The sequence below is a fragment of the Theobroma cacao genome, chromosome 9 (genome assembly GCF_053813885.1).
Source record: "Theobroma cacao isolate CCN51 chromosome 9, ASM5381388v1, whole genome shotgun sequence".
Taxonomy (NCBI): domain Eukaryota; kingdom Viridiplantae; phylum Streptophyta; class Magnoliopsida; order Malvales; family Malvaceae; genus Theobroma; species Theobroma cacao.
Genome location: NC_142647.1, coordinates 2,885,701 through 2,900,993, shown reverse-complemented (window position 1 = coordinate 2,900,993; position 15,293 = coordinate 2,885,701). Strand labels below are relative to the sequence as shown.

At 37.6% G+C, this 15,293-nt stretch overlaps 3 protein-coding genes across 7 annotated transcripts; 2 read left to right on the top strand and 1 right to left on the bottom strand.

The window, feature by feature from the left end:
- Positions 1-739: 739 nt before the first annotated feature.
- On the top strand, positions 740-1,646 carry LOC108663167 (ABC family ABC transporter, putative (DUF3511)). Its single transcript, XM_018126537.2, has one exon. It carries the CDS (start codon positions 1,037-1,039, stop codon positions 1,400-1,402), a length of 366 nt encoding a protein of 121 aa, XP_017982026.1. The 5' UTR covers positions 740-1,036; the 3' UTR covers positions 1,403-1,646.
- Positions 1,647-4,696: 3,050 nt separating this feature from the next.
- On the top strand, positions 4,697-9,038 carry LOC18588089 (magnesium transporter, putative (DUF803)). The gene is made up of 9 exons (XM_007012259.3): positions 4,697-5,154; positions 5,517-5,615; positions 5,818-5,947; positions 6,281-6,369; positions 7,155-7,211; positions 7,345-7,403; positions 7,541-7,661; positions 7,987-8,135; positions 8,557-9,038. Exons 1-9 carry the CDS (start codon positions 5,044-5,046, stop codon positions 8,774-8,776), a joined length of 1,035 nt encoding a protein of 344 aa, XP_007012321.3. The 5' UTR covers positions 4,697-5,043; the 3' UTR covers positions 8,777-9,038.
- Positions 9,039-11,137: 2,099 nt separating this feature from the next.
- On the bottom strand, positions 11,138-14,631 carry LOG8 (Putative lysine decarboxylase family protein). 5 transcript variants are annotated; one of them, XM_088810056.1, is made up of 8 exons: positions 14,138-14,631; positions 13,499-13,596; positions 13,330-13,360; positions 12,864-12,963; positions 12,680-12,750; positions 12,452-12,595; positions 11,948-12,050; positions 11,138-11,534 (listed from the first exon to the last, which is right to left on the bottom strand). In XM_088810056.1, the coding sequence occupies exons 1-7, from the start codon at positions 14,249-14,251 to the stop codon at positions 11,958-11,960; spliced, it is 651 nt and encodes a 216-aa protein (XP_088666182.1). In that variant the 5' UTR covers positions 14,252-14,631; the 3' UTR covers positions 11,138-11,534; positions 11,948-11,957. The 5 variants fall into 5 exon arrangements, with proteins under 5 accessions (XP_088666182.1, XP_088666183.1, XP_017982003.1 ...); XM_088810057.1 differs by lacking the exon at positions 11,138-11,534 and adding an exon at positions 11,660-11,678; XM_018126514.2 differs by lacking the exon at positions 11,138-11,534 and adding an exon at positions 13,793-13,919 and having other exon boundaries at positions 11,789-12,050; positions 14,138-14,629.
- Positions 14,632-15,293: the final 662 nt, after the last annotated feature.

The window sequence follows — 15,293 nt, the reverse complement described above, 5'->3', positions numbered from 1 at the left end:
CAAAATGCATACGAGTTACTCGAAGACTTGTCATGTCAAGCTTTCAACGAGTGAAAAAGAAAAAGAATGAGGGATGGGGAGTATTTAATTGAGTTTTTAGACCGCTTCAAAGGGTATGCGCTGCGGGGAATTCTTTTCAACGCCAACGTAATTGACTAGAGGTAGTTTGGTGTGTGAACCAAGCGACATAAAAACGAGTTGCCTTTTGGGGTTGTTAGTAGTTACTAGTACCTCTGTTATTTGTGGGTTTTGATCAGTTGATCTTAAGTTGCTGATTGGAACAGACAAACGCAAAAAGAGTTGAATGAAAGGCACAGTTTAGCAGCAACTTAATGCAGAGCAGCAAATAAATGTACAAACACTTTCTGTTTCACTTCTGTTGTACTCATGTTCATGCAGGCTTGTTACTAGTGGTGAAAGAGATGCAGAAAGAAAGATATTAGCCTTAAAACTGTCAATTCTGTTTCTCCATCTCTTTTGAAACAGAACTGGAAACCTGGAGTCCCTAACCACGGGGCAGGATTATCAAAGGAACTTTTTATGTATTTTAATCGACAAAAAGACAATGGCTAAGCTCACTGAACAATGAAAAGAGTTTTTACTAGATTTTTTTTTTTGCATAAAGTTAATTTATGAATAGTTTCTGCTTCAAAGTATGACTGGTCAATGCAGATGTATTGTACCAAGGAGAACATAAATAATTGCCGTAGACAGTGGACAACATGATTCCCCCGTTAAACACGCCATCTAGAATCAATTCCATGTCCTCCCAAAGTAAGTCACAAGAGAAAGAAATGGAAAAGTGGCGAAGGCAGAAATAATAAAAAAAGATGAATACCAATTTACATTAATCCAGAGTTTAACTATTTTATTTTATCACCTCCAAGCTTTTCCACTCGTATAGGACCCCACAGGTTCTATAATTCTTGTTCTTCCCTCATCTGTCAAGATCAAAAGAACTCAACCACCAAAACAAACACCCCCCCACCAGGCCACCACCACCTCTAGGAATCTCTGTTGAGTCTGCCAAAATTCAATGGAAGATTACAACAGATCAAGATCATATGGAAATGGGATGATGCAGCTGGATACCTACCATGGACCACCTAGGCCTTCAGCTTCTTATGATCTCCGGTGCTATAGTGCTTCCTATGCACAGTCCCAGATGGCTAACAACTATAACACAGGCAACAACAGGGACTTCAAGTTGAAGAAAGGGAAGAGTACTTCTGGCTCATCTTCTTCAAAGTCATGGAGCTTTGCTGACCCTGAGTTCCAGAGGAAGAAAAGGGTTGCTAGTTACAAGATGTATAGCGTGGAAGGTAAGGTCAAAGGGTCCTTGAGGAGGAGCTTTAGGTGGCTTAAAGATAAGTACACACAAGTTGTCTATGGCTGGTGGTGATTTGGGCAGTTGGGCTTTTGCTATTTGTTGCTCTTCTCTTTATGTTTTTCTTGCTTGTATCCAAGGTATGTGTGAAAAAAATTTTCAATTCTTGTGTCAAAAGGAAGATTTTCGTTAAAAATTCTTGATGTGGTTGGCCACATGTGGGCTAGCTTGATTGTAAATTTGGTTACTGCTGCGCTATAACCTGGAAACAATTTTCTGGGTGTATATTTACAATTTTACATGTTGGTTCCTTTCAAAATTCTTGGTGGTCTCATTATCATAAGGCGTTGACCCCCTAGTTTGGAGGTTTCTTTTATAGTCTTATTCTATATATTGAATCGTTGATTATTTCACCAGTTTATTAACAAAAGTGAACGGGTTCGTTTTGTTATAATTATTGTCTGTAATAACTATCTTCGCTCTTTATTCACTGGCGAAGGGAGGTTTCTTTGAGTAGCTTTGATCGTAGTCTTCTTCCGCAGCTCTTGTTCAAGAAACTCTCTTCATCTGTATTGTCTTAAGGGTCAGCATTTGATGCCTGATTGTTCTAGAGAATAAATCTACTTTGGAGCCTCATTTGATCATTTTGAGCTGTTAGCTCTGCTCGTTGGTTTTCCATTACTATGATGAGTCATGGCATATCTGTGCATGGACTGTGTGGTTCTTGTTTCACTTTTTATGGATAAACTTTTAGACCTTGTTACTAGGCTTATAAAGGAGCATTGATCTTCTAAAGCTTATGCAGCGTTTGTAACTTTTAATCCCATTTTTTGGGTATAAATGATGCGTAACTAGGAAATGCTGATCAGGTGCCTTGCTTTAATTGTCTCCTAATGATTTCTTTTCTGTAAAGGGATTCACCTTCTCAGGTACTTATTGCCTAAGGCATGGTGCTCGAGGTCTTTGCCTGTTTGTCAGTCTTTGTTGTAATATCCTAGTTTTCTCATGAAATTTCCTTCTCCTAAGATTCCAATATACCAATAACTATTCCTTCCACATGGGGGCTTAAGTGGTGTATGTCATGGGGACAAGCCATCCATGTCAGTAATGTTTCATAAATTCGGGACCGCGTTCGAGTTATATTTTGTTGTAGATTTTGGACCAACGTAGGAACTTCAAACTTCACAATTATGGGCATTTAGTGCTGTCTTGTTTCAGAAAGCCCTGTAGTACATATGCTATTTCTTCCGGTTCTCGATTTGAGATACAACTTGCATGAAAGTCTTAAGATTGCATTATATTTCAGTCATGTATCAGGGATTCTTGTTTGTCTGGGACTTCAATGTTTTAAAGCATTCTTCAGTTGACTGCCAGTGACCTATACTTGAGGTCATCTCTAGCTGATGCTTCACAACCAGGATTCATTCCTTATTAGACCAATAAGTAGTTGATTTGAACTCACCAAAATGTCTTTGTTTAAATTGCTTTCTAGTCATATCGATTTACAGAATTAACATGAGCATATAATTTCATGAAGAAAGAGAGGAGAGGGCTTTCTTGATGGGCATGTATGGGGATGCTTGTTTTCTGATGTCTTATGTCGCTTTCTAGACTTGTATTCCTGTTCTGTTTTCTCTATTTTACCATGCAATCTGCCGTATTACATCAATTTAACTTGGTCATTCCAAAGCCATTAACAGCAAATTATGGTGAAATTACATATGAGCTACCTTACCGGAAATCAGGGCAGTTTGAACTGCCATTGAGTTGTAAACCTCAATGGAAGAAATGACCATGCTGTGCTGTCCTGCCCATTCATTAGCTTTTTCCTGTCGTTTATGTTGAAGTCATCATGAAACTGATTTCACTGTCTTTGCCGAAAGTTGCTCTTCTGCAATGCTTTGCATGCATCCTCTCTGAGTTTGGATTTCTTAATAGATCCTGGTGGTATGTCTTTGAATTTGAGTTTCCAATTATCATGTCATGGAATGGCACTTTCGTTCTTTTCCTTTTCAAAAAGAGATAATTGATTACTGTCTGTAGAAAGAGTATTATCTCCATGGAAAGAACATTTTGTCTTCTGCCAAATCGTCGGTGCTGTATAGCTATTGGGCTATTCCTCTTTGCAACCGTGTTAAACTTTCACAGTTGTGAAGCATAATCGCTTCAGCCAATCAAGATCCCCCCTTTTTCTTCTCTCTCATAGTCTTGTTTACGATGTAGATATCAGGCATTAGCGTGAATCATGAACAAGATTGATAATTATACGACATGATTCCAAGAGTGCATTAAGCATCGGCAATTGGCATTATCGAATGAGCTCGCGTTTGAATCATTTCTGTTCAGCCTTGACGTCTAATCTGTTTTCCCATGAGAACCTGTTCCATGTTTGAATGTTAATGAGGAGTATAATAGTCTTTGCCAACTTCAGAAACTGTGCCCGCATTCCAATCAGCTATTTTAAAGACCAAATAGACATGGCCTGGTAGTTTACAGTTTGTAATCGTCTTTTTCTCTCTTGCTTAGGTTTGAGTCTTCACTCTTTCACTAGTATCTCAGCACGTTTTCCCGTCATAGTCTACCTTACCCAAGAAGCAGCCGAGGTTGCTTTCTTGGAAGCTTACAGGAACAGGAGTCACAAGATCACGACTAACAAGGGTCTTCAATCTACAGAAGCTCAGCCGAATTAGATAAAGGCAAGAGCCAATATGGCAAGGTTACGTAAGTTCTTTCATTGGTAACAGAAACAGGGGCGGGGCGGGGGTGTGGCGGACCGTTTCCAGTTTGAGAGTGATTGTCCCCCCATTCCTCACGGGTCTTGGGTGCCAAATTCTTGTGTTCCATTTCTTAGCCTTGATGCTGGGATTCTGGCAATTCTTGCTAGGCAGTTAGGCCAGCAAATGCTTCTTCCATTTCTCAAATAGTAACACTAAGGAGTTGAGCTGATGATAAATAGAGACATTGCCAATTTGTGGCCTTAATCAATCCTGACAGATAAGTGGAGAAATTATCACTTCATGTAAACCTTTTATATTACATTAGCTTAATCAAAGTTTGCTGCTAGACTGCATAGCTGTAATTCACCACTGAATGTAGAAATCTCAAAGTTATTATAGATATTACTTTGGTACAACTGAAATTTGATGTTGACTTTTTACTTAGAACAAAGACGAAAAGAGAAGATTCTTATAATTATTCCAGGATCTCACTGGATAACAAAAAACGTGCCTTCCCCTTTCATATCAACGGAAACAGTCATGTCCTGTTCTTACACCTCCCTTTAGCCTATCTCATCTCCTTTCCTCTTTATTGCCTATTGACAAGCACTTTATGACTTGAATCCATTCTTTTGTTTTATCTTTTAGAATTCAAGTAAACGAGAGAGAGAGAGAGAGAGAGAGAGAGAGAGAGAGAGTTGTTATTCCCAGACACGTTTCACTGCTTCCAATCTCTCCTCAGCCTCAATAAACCAACCACCGAATCGCACGTGGGAACATGTCAAGGAACAAGCAATCAGCAAATGACAGGTTGCAATTGCCAACCCCGAATTATTAAAAGAGGGGATAACGTAATGCAGCGACAAACCCTGTACCCACCCGTAAATTCCCGTTTTAGATAAAAAAAAAAAAAAACGCTGCAAGGGAGATTTTCATTTTTCAGATACGGATCTTTTTTGGTGGTTTGTTTGATTTCAGAGAGATAGTGAAGAAGAAGAAATGTGGGAATCGATCTGTTTAACATTGGCAGCCACGGCGGGTAATAATATAGGCAAAGTTCTACAAAAGAAGGGCACTGTTATTCTCCCTCCTCTGTCCTTCAAGCTCAAGGCAATTCTCTCTTTTTTATTCACCATTTTTTTTGCGGGTTTTCTCTTTTCTGTTTCTGGGTATCTCTCATTTTAATGCTATTGAATGATAGTTACGAAAACTTTTAAGGCGACTGCGGGATTGGGTTTTGGTCTGGAATTTTTTCAGTTTGTGGAACTGTTGGAATATTAGTCATCAAAAGTTTATAATTTTGTATTGGGTTTGGGTTGTTGTTCCGTCTTAGCAGTTGCTGCAGCTTGAGATCAGGTTTTGAATGGAGTTCCTTTTTAATGTTAATAGACATTGCCTAAGATGTTATTTTTATGAGATAGAAGAATTGGATTTGGTCTAAATGTTGACTGAATGTGCATGTGTTTATATAGGTGATAAGAGCATATGCTGTTAATAAATCATGGGTGATAGGATTTCTAATGGATATTTGCGGTGCCTTGTTGATGTTGAGAGCGTTATCTCTGGCCCCGGTGAGTTGATTTTAATGATTTCTTTGTTTCTGCCATGAAACGAAAATTGATATTCCTCTATAACTTTATTGTTATAAAGATTACTACTTTATCTACATGATGGCCAATGTTTGGCTGTGCATTGATTGAATATTATATCTGACGATTTATAGTGTAAATTGTTTGTGCTGCTTATCTTGGTATTGACAAAATTATTGCTCAGGTATCTGTCATTCAACCAGTTTCTGGCTGTGGGCTTGCCATTCTTTCTATCTTTTCGCACTTCTATCTACAGGAAGTCATGAATGTTATTGACTGGATGGGAATTACATTAGCTGGCATTGGCACCATAGGTAATGTAAGTTTTTCATGGTTCTCATATTTAATTGCTCCCCGCACAATCAACTCTATAGGTATGATTACACAGAGAGTCAAGTGACATGATAGTTCTCACTTTAATTGAAAGCATAGAGTAACTTATTTAATACCTTCCTCTATTGGCATCTTCATATTGTTTTTTGTCAATGATTTAAGGGTTTTAATTCCGTAAAGTGCAACCTCTCGTTATGGTTATGCATATAGTTTCTGCAATAAGCAGAACGATCCAGTTTAGATATATGATAGCCCAATAGAATACTTTTGATGTATATAAAGTAATAGCCTTCTTTTATTTTTGGTACATTCAGGAGTTGGTGCTGGTGGAGAAGAGCAAGAGGCTTCTTCAGTATCTATGTTACAGTTACCATGGTTGGCATTCCTTGTCATGATCTTGTTTGTAGGTACCTTTTTCCTGTACTCTTATCTAATAGTACTGTTTTTATATTAATATTATATGTTTTTATTATTAAAAAAATGTTGTGGGATTCTGTGAGAGCGTTTATTTCATGATTAAATTCTTGTCTTGCAAACTTGAAACATATAAATTCCTAAGTTCTAAGTTCTATGGAGCATTTCATGACTTTAAAAGATGCAAGGCTTTGATGCATTATTCCAAAAATGGTATTACTTTACATGGGAACTTCTAGAAGTTATCTGAAGGACATGACCAATCAATAAATTCTGCATTGTTAATCTAACAACACAAGTCAATTAAACCAAGTCCTAAATCTCAGCCACCAGAGTCACAAAATTGAATTTGTAGTTTAAACATAGCACGCCAATTGTGATTAATTTGTTGACAGTGCCTACCTCCTCCAACGTGCAAGATTTGAGTGGCGTGATGATGGCTATTATTGATGAATGAATTGTTTGTAAATTCAGTATAGAAGTCCTAGAAAACTTGAAATATTTTATGAATGATCGATTCTATTGAATTTAAAATGTTAAAAATTTTAACTTTCGTGGAGGTGGATTATTTTAAAAAACTAAAGATCTGTTGCTGATGTTGGCTATTGAACTTGAAAGGGCTATCCATACTTTTTGATGTCTCGGATTCATAATCTTCTGTTTTCCAAACATTATCCTAGTCATGCTCATGTTATATTTCATGTCCTCTTGATCATTATTGTGGGTTAATCCATTCTGTGATAATAGTTTGATACTCTATATATGGTTATACAGGTACTCCTAAATGGGTGGCTTCGCATCTGCAAGCGGCAACGGAGAGAACAAGAACTGGTAAATCTCTCTCTCTCACTCCAATTTTAAAGATTTATGTTCCTTTCACTCTTTAATGGTATTCACTTATGGAACATTTTGTTTCTTTTTCCCCCTCACTGTTATGCACTTTTTAACAATTTTTCTCATGCAGATGGAGTATGAAGTTGTTGAAGAAATTATATATGGCTTAGAATCAGGAATTTTATTTGGGTACTCTTTTCACCTGAACCACTTTTTCTGTAGATTTTATTCTTTCTCTTCATGTTTTATTTTTTCTCTTCATCAAAACTGATGTGTTAATTGTAGTTCTAGAAGTTCACCTCAAATGGAGTTTCATCTGTTTGCAGGATGGCATCAGTGATATCAAAGATGGGTTTTGTCTTTGCGGAGCAGGGTTTCTCCAGGATGTTGATTCCTTTATGTGTCTCAATCAGCATATGTTGTAGTGGTACTGGATTTTACTACCAGGTATTTCAGCCGCCTAAGTGGTTCATGGTGACATCTATGCATGATGATATCCATATCCTTGCTTTAAAGCTAGTTTAGCCTTTTTCAGCCAAGCCAAACATTTGTCCTGGATAACAAGTTCATGTCCATGTGCTTGATTCAGGGGATTCATGTCTGACATGGTCCACTTATGTTGTGATTTAGTGGAAGCAAAGTTAATTGTCAGGAAATTCATGTTTAACAGGGTCCACTTATGTGATTCTGTTTGCATAGTTGTGGCAACTATTGCTGCAGGCTTGAGCTTCTTGAATAGTTATAACATAATCTTTTTACGCCTTTTGAGCAGACTCGTGGCCTAAAGCATGGCAGAGCAATTGTGATTTCCACGTGTGCTGCTGTGGCATCAATTGTAACTGGTGTACTTGCTGGTATGCTTGCATTGGGTGAACGGTTGCCTTCAGCACCAGTTGCTCGTATTTCACTTCTGCTTGGATGGTATATGAGTTGACAACCAAATGTTTACACACATATTATACAAAAATAATACCATATTCCAAAATTTCATAGTATGTGGCTCCTGAACATCCTCTCCTTGTGGTTTGGCACTTATTGCATGTCATAGTGGAGTGTGTGCATAGAAAAGCTTCTGTGGTTGATATGATCCAGTTTAACAACCCTATCTACCACATTTTTCTTTTTAAAATAAAAAAGAAAAGTTCGATCACTGCCACTCTTTTTGTTTTAGATCAATAGGTGTATGATACTTAGTTCAAAATCATTTGATCATTTACTGTCATGTACCGATTCTTTGTAAGTGCCATTATTTGGGATATCTGCTAAGATTTCAAATTCTTGTAGCTCAAATTAAATATTTTTGCCATGAAATTGCAGTTTACCTGAGATATTCCTGTTGCAGGTTATTCATCATGATGGGTGTGATTTTGCTTGTAAGTTCAACAAGACTGATGCGGCACCTTCCATGGCCATTGCGGAACTTAATACCTAGTGGAGTGGACAGGAATTTCAATCTTAGGCGGTCAGGGTCATATCGAGTCAAGGATCCAAGTCCAAGTGCTGTTATCCAGGCAGCAACATTGCATCATCTGATACCAACACCAGCTAAGGAGAAGGCGTAAATTAAGAAAACAAAAGATCACCGCACATGCATATGTGACTATCAATCTCTGATCAAATTTTGGGTCTGGAAGGGGTTGCGATGTACAGTACATTCAATTTGATTACTGGTTTATTTGGAGGGCCTGAAATTTTTAATATCAGTCCTTCACAGTGCTGCGTTTTACATCAAATTGTGAAATTTGTGAACTAAAACTTTTTTAAAAATGACCCTAATATACAGTATGCAAATTAAATCCATTGCTGCCCTTGTTTCATGCAAAACCTTGAATGAGCAACCTGGGGATAAATAGCCTCAGAATCGCCAAGGGACCAAAAAGGTCTGCACCGTAGCCCAACTCAGGCTTTTTGAGGAACGGATTCAAGGAGTGGTCTGTCCATGCTTACTTGTCAGTTGACGTCCTTAGCTCATTTGTAGTCTTCAGTCGTTTGTGGGGTTCAGTGTCACTTGATGAACGGTTATGATCAGATGAGCGGAAAACACTGAGCAATCATGGCATTTTCTCTTGTTTGCTAATTGTTAAGCATCGAATAATTCCCCCTCCATCCGCCCAACATGCGCACGCGGGAACAAGAGCAAGAGCCAAGAACCTTGTAAAGACCTACTGTGTGCAAAGCATATACACTTGGGCAATTGGTGATTATTCTGTATTTCACCTACCATTACACTATAGAAAGAACAGTGAAAATCCTGTATTGTTGACTTGGGTGATAATCGGAGGCAGCGATTACCAGTCTAATCATCATCATCATTCGTTGAGAACTGAGGCTCCTCCCTCACCCAAGTACAAGCTTTAGCTTAATCAGTATGTTACAAGTGGCTATGTGCTTTGACCTGTAATAAAATTCTGTTTGATAGAAAAGGAAAGCATTTTTCTTTCCCTGTTGCTGTATTTCTAAGCATTTCATTATGCTATTCGCTCGGCACTGGCAAGGGCAATCCTTCACGAATCCCTGAATCTCTCTCTAAACCACGAAAACCCTTCATAAATGCTTCAAGTATGATCCCAAAGGAAGCCTATAATACTTGTCAATGTAACCTTGTTAAAACTAATAGAGCACTGACATGAGCATTGTTCATACTGCTAATTGGCTAATAAGGATGCGAGAATAAGAAGAAAGGGAAGCTTTGGAAGTGAAAGTACCATCATTTTCCTAACTTTAAATACCTGTTTCTTCCTTTCACTAAAGAATGGAATATATTTATGAAACAATCATCTCAGAAGTCAGAATGAGAGGACAATAATGAAAAGGACGCTGTCTGAATTGGAAAACAAAACCTGATTCCTGAGTGGGAAAAGGTGTAATGAAAGGGGAGGGTCCCCAAAGTCCTTTCTGAACGAACAGTGAGGACGACGGGGAGGCCGGAGGGGAGGCCGGAGGGGACCCCCAGAGTCCTTATGGCATAAATAGTGGGATACCTCTGCGGTCTGCAATCACTCATGGTATGTCTGGTAAACAGTTGATGGCTTTTGGGTTGTTGAAGCCATCCATTTTAAGACCAAGGAAGAAGAGAATTAGAGGGACCCCAGGGCAAGCCAACAGCCACCTCCCCCTTCACCCCTTTCGTTTTCATGTCATAATAAGAGGACGAGATGACACGAGACGCGACGCGACTTGCAAGGTCCACCATGACTTGTACACGAGCCACCACTAGTGTAGTGAATGTCCCATGAGGAAAAACAAAACCCAATATGGAGAACCAAACCAGCCAGTCATGGGCCACGCCCCGGCATGACTAACAATGTAAATAGGCTGACCTGTTCATTTTCCCTATTTTTGAAATTAATAACAGCAATACCTATTACCCCACCCCCCCCACCCCCGCCCCCCCCCCTACGAAAAAGTATATTACTAAATTTCTTAAATTAAAAAAAAAAGTATATTACTAACAGAAATCAATGAACAAATTAATTAAGAAGATGCCCACAGGCATTTAGGACCCCTTGGTAGCTTATCCCTTGAGAAGTCCATGTGAGAGGCAGTTGGCATCTTTAAGTAAGGCCGAGCTTGTCAAGATAGCTACATATAATGTTTCTGAAAAGTAACAGATTAGCCATAGTTCCTCACATTTTGGACAAGGTTTTCTTCTGCTCGCTTAAGCATTATCCTTAGCTTGCTATACCATACCTAGACAAGTTCAGATGCTTGTGGAACAGTGGAGAGCAAGACTTCATAGCCAAATATCTTTCAGTCATTGCTCATTTCTTTTGCAATGTCCAACTTTTGTTATCTTCTTGGTGTAAGGGTACGGAAATCCTAAAACATGTTTTGTTACGAATTTGGAGTAACAGGATACTGAAATTTGTTTGATGGACCTTGCCAACTAAGGATTGTTCGCATTGGGATATCATTCAAAGAGTTATAGAATTATCATTGTCAAAAATTTTACAGCAGCAAATGTTCCTACTTTAGCCTTCCCCACAGAGGGAAGGGAATGAGCCTTAGCAAAATATCTCCTTAAAATAGGAAGTGGCAGTATAAAAGGTAGAAGCAGAAAAGGCAAGGTTACTCGGGCACTTGGTTCTTGGAATCACTCTCTTTAGACCCAAGGCCTTGTGGTCCACCGACCACTGGTCATGCGTGCAGCAAAATATTGCTAAGAGGTATGAATCAGTTGTCAACTAGCAGCTTTACCCTATGCCCCATTCCCTTCCGTAAATGTAAAGAGGTTTTAACTTTAGCTTCCCTCTCCTTGAAGAAAAGCCTTAGAAAGCCGGCCGATTGCCTTTAAAGACCTACAACTGTCACCAAGATACCCTGGCAGTTTTTAAAGGTAAGCCAGATTTAGTTGCTTGGGATTCTATAACTTCACTGCTAAATTTATAAGATGTCCCCAACTCATGCACCTTATCCACCAAATCCACCGCACAGTGGGACCATCTTACCACACCTTAGAAGATTCTGCAATAAAACCTTTTGCATTGCAACGTATTTTTGTCTTGAATATGTAGTAGTAACAAATTAATATGACTAAAGATATATAGCAGCTAGGTTGGCCATAAATCCGTGCATGTCTGTAAAACAGCTAAGATGATTTTAATAGGATCAAACCCCTTTTTATGGTGATAAAAGTACATGGTAAACGACCAACATGTGGCCCATGCAAATAGATTGTCGTGCACAACTCAATGATGATGAATCACATCAGGAATCAACAGGGAGAAACCTACCACCAATGCTTCATTGCGCATTTAGGTGCTTGGGATAATCACCAAGTTGCTCCATCTGCCAGCTTTCATGAGGAGCCACATGTTCATGGGAAGGTGTGTATTGCTGCAAAATTAACTAAAGTTTTAGATAATTGTAATCCGAGGCCTAATTGTTACAATTAGTAATAGTCTTTTCCCACATGTTCTCCTACATGTAGAAGTTTAATGAAAACCTGATGGCATGGCAAGCTCCCATCTAATGTTATTGTACAGAGAAAGCACACACCGACACACAAAAAGGAAAGGATAACAGTTAACAACAAACTGAAGGCTGCCGCGCCAGACTTGGAATCATTCACAGATTCAAGTTGGACCATATGTTTTTGAAAAGTTTTGAATCGCTTTAATTGGCAGGTTAGCCGTTCCTTTCATCTCCTCGAGTTTCTCAAGTCATTTTTTAATAACAAAGGGGAAAATAAGGGCAACCAATTAATCACAAGGCACAACAAAATGTTAGGCTCATACCTCCATCTTCATCAAAAGTTCTTTGGCTGTTGGAGCAGAGACAACTATATGCCTAGCACTAGGCTTAATGAAACCCTCTTCAACGCCATTGTCAAATAAAGCAAGTAAATTATTATAGTACCCATCAACATTTAGCAAACCAACCTGCATTACATGTAATGCACATAGCACCATTAATTCTAAGTTGGGATCATGTTAATTCTTCAAGCTTGAAAAATGATGCCTTACTGTTTTCTTATGTATTCCAAGTTGGGACCATGTTATCATCTCCAGCAACTCTTCCATTGTTCCATATCCTCCTAAAATAATAAATTTTAATGTTAGAACTAGCTCTATTATTAAAAAACAAGACCTCACCAACATTTTCCTTTTCATTCTTTCCTATTGATGACAAAGATCAAGGTATTATTACCAGGAAGAGCAATAAAAGCATCAGCTTCTTGGGCCATTGCGGCTTTACGCTCATGCATGTCTGAAACAGTTCTAACTTCTCCAACAGTTTGTCCTGATATCTGTCAATATTTTCCAGGATTATGCACTAATGGTTAATCTATCTCAAATCTTCAGCAGCCAAGACATAAATACTTACAGTTAAAGAAAGCAACAATTGACATCAAAGATATTCCAAAGCAACAATTGACATCAAAGATATTCCAGCAAATTCTTTTACCAATATTTGTCCTAATAATAAAGACCCTTGTGCCATTGAGCAACATCAGCCATTGCTAATGTACCAAATTCGGTGATGTGAATGATAAAACTGTATAAAACCATAAATGCAGGAAAGAAAACCTCACACTTAATAAAATCATATTAAACATGACACTTGGACCCAATATTTGGTAAACAATAGTTATAACGGTTACGAGTTCAGATACCTCAAGAGGCATGAGAGCTTTTGGAATTATCCTGCATATAAAGAACAATTTTTTTCTTAGTAATACACCTAATGTGAATAAGAAGGAAGCTGCTTGCAACTTGTAACAGGTTCTGCAGAGAAAAGCATTAAAAATAGGCTCTCCAAGGCAAGGGAAGTTCTTTACTTACCCAAGAACATGACAACCTCCGTCATACACTGTCTGGGATATCAAACCCATCAACCCAACACTTCCCCCACCATACACCAAGTTTATCTTCCTCTCCACCTGTAAATTGTAATTGACATCAACCATAAGGAAGACATAAGTCCACAAATTATTTAAAAAAGGAAAACAATTTAGACATAGAAGTCAAGCTACAGAAAACTGGAAAAGATCCATTTTGCCAAATAACTCGCTTGCATCAAACACCTAATTTTTCAACTCATAATATTTACTCACGTAAAGTCAAAAAGAGCAATACCCTGTCAGCAGAAACTACCTTGATGGTCAACAGTGTCATGACACGAAACAGAGCAACCCCAATTCAGTACATGAAACACCAAATGACAACTCCACCGTCATGGAATCAAAAACATCAGCAAACTCACCTTCCCACCAGAAACTATAACCCAATAAATGGTTGGAAACATTGAACTCCAATAATCTAAAACAACCACCCCAGTTTCCAAGAAAAGACAAACACCCACCTACCACCACCTCAAGATAAGTACTAAAACCATTAAAAAGTTCATCTTTTGAGACCGATAACACAAACTTTATTCAAAATAATGTGTATAGAGATAGTGTTAAAGCAAAAAACGCAAACCAGTTCATTGCCCAATTCAAGAGCAGCATCGCTGAAGACTTGTCTGTGGCCAGAGTTGCTTCCACAGAAAACACACACCCTTTTGAACTTGCTTCTGGCTTCCCCTTCTTCCATTCACAATATCTCTCTTCTATCTATATCAGTTTTTGTTTTTATTCCAATCTCAAATCATTGAGTTTCACTAAAGAAAACAAAAAGCAAAAGCCTTTGAAGAGATAAAAATTGTCCTCCTGCCAATAAAACCTTTCTGAAAGAAAGAGAACAATCAATCAAATATATTTTATATTAATATATAAATACGCAAAAGATACCAAGAAACACCAAAAACCACTTCTTTCAAAAGCAAAGCAATCTGGGTTGATCTCTGAATTGGTAAATAAATAAGAAAAAAAAAGCCAACAAAAAAATGAAGGAAAATCAAAGAGGGTTCTTTTATAGTATAGAAGAAGAGAACATGAGGAAGCCCACATGCTCCATTCCCTTTCTAATCCAACGTCTCTCTGTCGGTTTCAATCCTCATTATAACAGTTTTTATTATGATTAATTAAAATTTATCAATATAATTTATACAAATTTACTTACTAACTATTGCTTGTTTTTTCTTTAGTCAAAGCAAAAATCCAAATCAGAATTTTATTCATTAAAGTTAGGAACAAAACCTAGAAAAAGGTTATAAAATTTGGAGTAAAGACCTAAGTTGTTGCTTTCACTATTAGACTTTAAAGTGCCTTGACAGTTGACATAATGTATATCAATTTCATTTGTAGTTCCTTTCTAAATTATAATATAATTTTAAAAAAACTAAAATCCCTCAATGTATCTCGATATATAATTTTTTTTTAAATCGGGTTTAAATCTTTCTTTTTTATTCTCAAAATAAAATAACACCACCTAACTTTTAGGTCATCTAATTTATTTTTTTAACATTATTGATTTTATTAATGTTTCACAAGGAAAATATGTTAATTAACTTTTGATCTTAATTTGGAATCTACTTATTATTTAATATGTGACAGAGTCCTTCCTCTAATTTTAACAATGTGACATGACAACAAAGTTGGTAAATTTGATTTTTTTAATTCTTTTTCGATAATGATTGGAATCAAATTAAATCTTCATTATTTATAATTCGTTTAATTTTTTTTTATAAAAGTCT